The sequence below is a fragment of the Thecamonas trahens genome (genome assembly GCF_000142905.1).
Source record: "Thecamonas trahens ATCC 50062 unplaced genomic scaffold supercont1.11, whole genome shotgun sequence".
Lineage (NCBI taxonomy): Eukaryota > Apusomonadida > Apusomonadidae > Thecamonas > Thecamonas trahens.
Genome location: NW_013657669.1, coordinates 102,084 through 108,533, shown reverse-complemented (window position 1 = coordinate 108,533; position 6,450 = coordinate 102,084). Strand labels below are relative to the sequence as shown.

The window sequence follows — 6,450 nt, the reverse complement described above, 5'->3', positions numbered from 1 at the left end:
TACCTAACCGTTCGTACCCACCCCCCCCCCCCACCCCCTTACCTTCTAGCCTCTTGGGCGCCTTAACCCATACCCACGTCAACACCCCAACCATCCATTCATACTCTATTTCTTCTTCTCTATCTTTCTATACCCCCCACACCCCCTCAACCTACCCCATTCTCCCTCCTTGGCCATACCTTCCCCCCCCCCCCTCCCCCTCCTCCTCCACCACCACCACCACCCCCACACATCCCCCACCCCCACCCCACCAGCCACTTCCACCCCCTCCTTCCCCACCTACCACACCCCTTCACCAGTAGTAGTAGTATGGCATCTGTTCACTCTCGTCGTCGGGCGGCTATGGGCTTTGACTCGCTCGCGGCCGTCGAGGCTGTCACCCCGGTCGATCCGCAGGAAGACCCCATTCTCTCGTCGCTCCCCGAGCTGCCTTGGGCAGCAGGTTCGTCGACTATGGGCGGAGCTACTTCTACTTCGGTTGGCAACAACTCGGACTCGGACCAGGATCCCAATGATGATGCTTCGCTTCGGTCGAGCAACAATGATCGGTTCGGTGCGCTGGCAGTCCCGTCCGAGTTTGTGGCTCGGCTCCTCATTCCAGCCCACTCGGTCGGGTCGGTCATCGGGCGCGGCGGCGCTTGCATCAACCTGATCCGGGAGACATCTGGCGCGCGGGTGAGCGTGCTCAAGGCCGACCGCAGCTCGCGGCGGTACGGCCCGGCGCCGGAGTTTACGGTTGTCCGGCTGGAGGGCTCGATCCAGTGCGTCTCGCACGCACAGCAGATCATCACCCATCTCATCACCGAGCTCGAGCGCGAGCAGGACCTTGTGCTCGCGGAGCGCGGCTCCGAATCGTTTTCGGATGACGGGGCCGGCTCGGGCTACTCGGACGACGCGCCGCAGCGGCGCGGCGGCGCAGGCACCAGCGAGGTCGGCGAGCATGAGTGCCAGCTCAAGTTCCTGGTCCCGGAGCAGTGCTGCGGGCTCATCATCGGGCGTGGCGGCTCGGCGATCCGCGAGCTGGGCGAGACAACGGGCGCGCCGCTGCGGGTCATCAAGATGGACCCGCCGACGATGTACGCCACGCGCGACATGCAGGGCCCCGAGGTTATTGTGTCTGCGGTCGGCACGCCGGCGGCGGTCCTCCGTGTCCTTGTCCTCATTCTCTTCCGCACTGCGTCGGCGCTGCGGTCGGGCGTGGGCCTCTCGCGGCCACGCTACCGCGGTGGCGACCGCGGCGGGCGGGCGTACGGCGGCGACCGCTCACGCTCGTCGCGCTCGTCCGAGGCGTGGGGCGGCGAGTCGCGGCGCTCCGACCGGCGCTCCGGCGACCGCAGCCAGCGTGACCGCTCGCGCGAGGCCGACGCCGACTACGACCATGGTTATCCGGCGCGGACCGACCGCGGGCCGACGTCGGCCCACGACTTTGGCGCCATCATCACCGAGACCTTTACGCTCCCGCCCGACAAGGTCGGCGACGTTATCGGCAAGGGTGGCCGTCGCATCCAGGAGTTCAACCGCCTCTCCGGCGCTACCATCCACATCTCGCAGGACATGGCGCCCGGAACCGACGAGCGCGAGGTCCGCATCCGCGGCACCGCCGCCGCCATCGAGCGCGCCCGTGACCTCATCGCTGAGCATTTTGCCCGCACTATGATGCGCGACATGGACTCGACCCAGGACATGCCGCCGGTTTCCGACGAGGCCTCGGACGAGCCCACCTCTACCGTCACCATCCAAGTCCCCACCGCCACCATTGGCGGCGTCATCGGCAAGCGCGGCGTCAACATCCAGTACATCCAGTCGGCCGCTGCCACCCGCATCCACGTCATCACCGAGGCCGAGACCGGCGTCAAGCGCGACCCACTCGGCTCGGTTGACATTGAGCTGACAGGCACTGAGCACGGCATCGCCACCGCTACCCAGATGATCTTTGAGTCGGTCGAGCGGACCCGCGCTCAGCAGCTTGCCTGAGCTCAACGCTACGCCACTCTTCTTTCTCTCGCTACTCTCTCCTCTCCTCCCATTCCCGCTCCTCCCCTCTCTCCCTCCCTCCGACACCTCCCGCCGCAACAAAATCATGACCACTGCCTTTGTCTGAAGTCAATACGTGACCACCTGTTGCGCTGCCGCCGGCTGGCGCAGCTTGCCTGCGATGGCGTGCTTAATCTTGTGAAAGACGTTGAGAACGGCGTGAGCCTCAGGCGAGCCGATGCGGAGGGAGGCGGCGCCGTCCGGGCCCTTGCCAGCGGCAAAGCCGAGGTGCAACGCCTCGCGTGCGGTGCCGACTACCTTGAGTGTTGTGATGTGGTGGTGGATGAGCCACTCGTGGGCCGGCAGCTCGTGGGGCGCGAGCGGCGGCCAGACGCCGGAGAACGCGGCAGGCGTATGGTAGATGCGAAAGGCGCACAAATGTGTGGTGCCTGCGCTCGACGAGACGTCTGCGGCAATGACCAGCCGCAAGTGCTGCCCAGTCCGCAAGTCGCGGCCGGGGAACGAGAGCGGCCCGGTCCGAAGTGCGGCTTCGAGGGTGGAAAACGACATGGTCTTGGCGGCCTTGAACCATCGCTTCATGGCGGCTTCGGTGGCAAAGCCGATCTTGAGGACCCATTCCGAGCTCTCACAGCCCTCGGAGGCGTCCGAGGCCGTATCGTCTGGCGGAGCGGTGCTCCGCGGCGACGGGAGAAGCTTGCTTGCAGCCGCGCGGCCTTGGAGCAGTAGCGGGTGTGCGATGCGGGTGCCGGTGTGGATGTTGACCTCGAACCGGGTGTTGCGGCCCGACGACCGCCGCGAAAGTCGCAGCCAGAGTCCCGGAAGCTTCCAGGCATCGGCTTCGTCGAGCTCGATCTCGGAGGTTGGGACGGCGGCAAAGACGTTGATGAAGCAGTCCGACGTGGCGAGGACAAGCCACGGCTCGACATCCGGTCCGTGAACGACACGTACCCAGTCGAGACGGAGGACACCGCCAGTAAAGGGAGGCGGTGGCGCCGAGAATCGCAGCTTCTTTCGGGCGGTGGCGAGGACACGGAGCGACGAGCCGACGAGTGACTCGGCGATGTCGTCGATGCCGAGCACGGTTTGCGAGCCAGGCGAGGCGGCGCTCACTGGAAACGGCTCAATGACGAGCTCCGAGGCGAGGCCCGGGCCAAACTTGACGACAACCCGGCCACCTTCCGACTCGGCCACGCGCAGCGCCCTCAGCGGGATCCGCATCATGACCTTATCCTCGACACTACCGTCGCCCTTGACCGCCGACAGCGCAACGTCGGCCGACGTGATGGAGATAAACGCTGGTGACGCCAGGCCCTTGGCCTTGCCCTTGCGGACCTTACGACGGCGGATGCCGCGGACACCGACCAGGCCGGCGACCATGCTGCTTGCCGCATCGCCGTCGTCGCAAAGGTCATCATCACTATCGTCGTCGTCGTCCCCTGAGCCCGAGCCCGAGTCCGAGGTCTCCTCCAGCTCGGCACGGTAGATGCCGTGGGCAAGGTCTGGCGCACGGCTGCCATCGGGTCGGCCGTCGTCCGACGACGAAAACTGGAACGGATCGCCGGCGGCGGGCGCCAGAGGGACGTGCGGCGCGTACACGACAGGGTCAGGTGCCTGCGGCTTGCATTCATCGTCGGATGAGATGTCGTCGATGTCGGCCGCCGAGAACGAGCGCGTGGCCGGAAGCGGGACGGCAACGACAGCAGGAGCGGCAGGCGTGGCCGCCAAGGCCAGGCGGAGCTTCTGGTACTCGGCGTAGACCGGAGCGATGGTGGCCTCGTCGGCACCGATCGACTTGAGCTGTCTGATCTGGGCCTTCAGCTCCGTCTTGCGCTGCTCAAAGTCTTGGGCGTGGGTTTCAGCAGCAGAATGCGGGGCAGGGACCGGAGCGGACGATCGTAGCTGAGGTGGCAACATTTCGGCTGCAAGAGTGAGAGTCGAGCCTGGAGTCGCAGCCTTGACCGCCATGTACGCGGCGTAGACCGGCTCGATGGCGGCGGCGTCGGCAGCGTTTGTCTTGAGGCGCTTAATGTCGGCCTTGAGGTGGGCCTTGACCACCGGCCAGCTTGCCTCGTCAACCGTCACCGATTGTGACACAGGTGCCGGGTCCGGCGACGGTACAGGAGGTGGTGTCGATGCTGCTGCTGCTGCCAACTTTGCCGAAACTTCTTTGTACTGTTGGTACACCGGAGCGATGTCGGCATCGGAAGCGCCTCCTGGAATGGTAACTCGAAGTTGCGTGAGTGTGTGCCAGCTGTGACAGCCTCGAGGATAAGATGAGGGATAAGGGTTGGTGGTGGTAGAGATGGCGCCCATGCATGACGATGATGTCGACCATGGCGATGATGTCGACCATGACGATGATGTCGACCATGACCATGATGTCGACCATGACGATGGTGTCGACCATGACGATGTCGACCATGACAATGATGTCGACCATGACGATGATGTCGACCATGACGATGATGTCGACCATGACAATGATGTCGACCATGGCGATGATGTCGACCATGACGATGGTGTCGACCATGACGATGTCGACCATGACGATGGTGTCGACCATGACGATGATGTCGACCATGACGATGATGTCGACCATGACGATGATGTCGACCATGACGATGATGTCGACCATGACGATGATGTCGACCATGACGATGATGTCGACCATGACGATGATGTCGACCATGACGATGATGTCGACCATGACGATGATGTCGACCACCCCAATCCGATCCCGCTTCCGATCTCAATCCCGATCCCCATACCAAACACCATCCACAACCACTCGACTCCCCCCCCCCCCCCCCCTCCCCCCCCTCCCCCTCCCCCCCTCCCTCCCCCTCCGCCCTCCTCCCTCCCGCTCACCAACGTACCGTCTTTGAGCGCCTTGACCTTGGCCTTGAGTCTGGCCTTTGCCTCCACCAGCGCATGTCTTCCATCAGTGGACATGGTATAGGTATATATGCGTGTACCTATGTATGAGTATGAGTATGGGTATGGGTATGTGTGGGTATGGCTATGGCTATGGGTGAGGTGGTCGTCATGGCCTGCTCCTGCCGCCGCTGTTCCGTTGCTCCTCGCGCCGCTCCGCTCTCCCGCAGGAGACAACCGATGTGGTGATCGTGTAGAGTTGGGGAGTGTTATGGGCATGGATATAACAGGCGAATGAGAACATGCAGATGTAGGGAGGGGATGTGGGGAAGGGAGACGGAGTGGAGGCGGAGGTGCGGCTGCAGCGGGTGGATCACATGCTTGTCAGCCCTTGGGACAGACACACATCCGCGGCGCGCGCAACCGCAGCCGATACTGCGATTGATCGGCCATAGCCAGTGCGATGAATGAGATACACAGGGTGAGTAGAGACTGCACGTGTCAACCAACACCGATCAAGTAAGCTCATCTGGTCAAGATCGGCATCGGCTCGACTCGGCGAGTGGGCCCGACTCCTACGCGACCACCGTACCGCACCGCGCCGCATCGCATGGCGTTCACGACTAACGCCACTCTTGACTCACGAGACGACCATGAGCGGAGAGGTTGTCAGTCGACAGCCACAGCCATCACCTATGGTCCAAGCTGCTGCCCGTACTGGTCTTCACACCCGTGCCCTCGAGCAGGTAGACGCTCTGGAGAAGCAGCTGGAGGTACGTGTCTCGCTGAGGAGGCAGAGTCGAGGGGGGGAGGGGGGGTGGGGCATAGTCCACAGACAGGCCATGCATACTCACGCATCTGATATTTCTCTCTCTCTCTCTCTCTCTCTCTCTCTCTCTCTCTCTCTCTCTCTCTCTCGCTCTGTGTGCGTTGTGGGGTGCTTATGCTGTCGCGATCTGTGGTTGTCGTGGTTTGCGCAACGTAATCGATGGTGTTGCAGGCGCTGATGGGCAAGGTCATGACAGTCTTGAGTCGGAGGGCTGAGCCGTCCGAGAGCGAGGCCAAGGATGATGTGGTTGAAATCGGCAAAGCGCTGGAGCTGTTTCATGACCAGTGCGATGCGGTGTACTCGGAGCTGGTGGACATGTACGCTGCCGTCAACATGGAGCTGCTGAGGAGAGATGGGTCGGACATGCCGGCAAAGATCGTCCGGCATGCACAGCTCGACGACAACGCCAGTCATACTACCCGCCGCAACGCCCACCCACAAGACATTCCGGCCGTCATGGCTGCGGTCCAGGCTCGCATCGACACCGCATCGGCTCTCCGGGCAGCCTCCGACGACCTTCTCGCCGCCATCGCTCCGCCATCTGACCAGTAGTCTGTCTTCTGGCCGCCACTGACCACCGTCACCATCATCACCACCCACCATCCACCACTACCAACCCGCCCACCCTTGTCATCGCCACACTGTCAGCAGCAATAGCACTGAGCTGTTCTTTCCCTCTCTCCTCTCTCCTTCGACAAGTTTGGCCGTCTCTCTTCTGCGGACTCGAAGAGCATTCGCCCCCCCCCCCCCCC

The 6,450-nt window shown here is 63.3% G+C and overlaps 3 protein-coding genes across 3 annotated transcripts; 2 read left to right on the top strand and 1 right to left on the bottom strand.

The window, feature by feature from the left end:
- Positions 1 to 342: 342 nt before the first annotated feature.
- On the top strand, positions 343 to 2,094 carry AMSG_02961 (far upstream element-binding protein 3; the record flags this gene model as incomplete). The annotated part of the gene is made up of 1 exon (XM_013904852.1): positions 343 to 2,094. One exon carries the CDS (start codon positions 343 to 345, stop codon positions 1,972 to 1,974), a length of 1,632 nt encoding a protein of 543 aa, XP_013760306.1. The 3' UTR covers positions 1,975 to 2,094.
- Positions 2,095 to 2,103: 9 nt separating this feature from the next.
- AMSG_02960 (uncharacterized protein) lies at positions 2,104 to 4,947 on the bottom strand (the record flags this gene model as incomplete). Its single annotated transcript, XM_013904851.1, has 3 exons — positions 2,104 to 4,167; positions 4,316 to 4,743; positions 4,872 to 4,947. The coding sequence occupies 3 exons, from the start codon at positions 4,945 to 4,947 to the stop codon at positions 2,104 to 2,106; spliced, it is 2,568 nt and encodes an 855-aa protein (XP_013760305.1).
- A 565-nt stretch (positions 4,948 to 5,512) lies between these two features.
- On the top strand, positions 5,513 to 6,250 carry AMSG_02959 (uncharacterized protein; the record flags this gene model as incomplete). The annotated part of the gene is made up of 2 exons (XM_013904850.1): positions 5,513 to 5,642; positions 5,870 to 6,250. Exons 1-2 carry the CDS (start codon positions 5,523 to 5,525, stop codon positions 6,248 to 6,250), a joined length of 501 nt encoding a protein of 166 aa, XP_013760304.1. The 5' UTR covers positions 5,513 to 5,522.
- Positions 6,251 to 6,450: the final 200 nt, after the last annotated feature.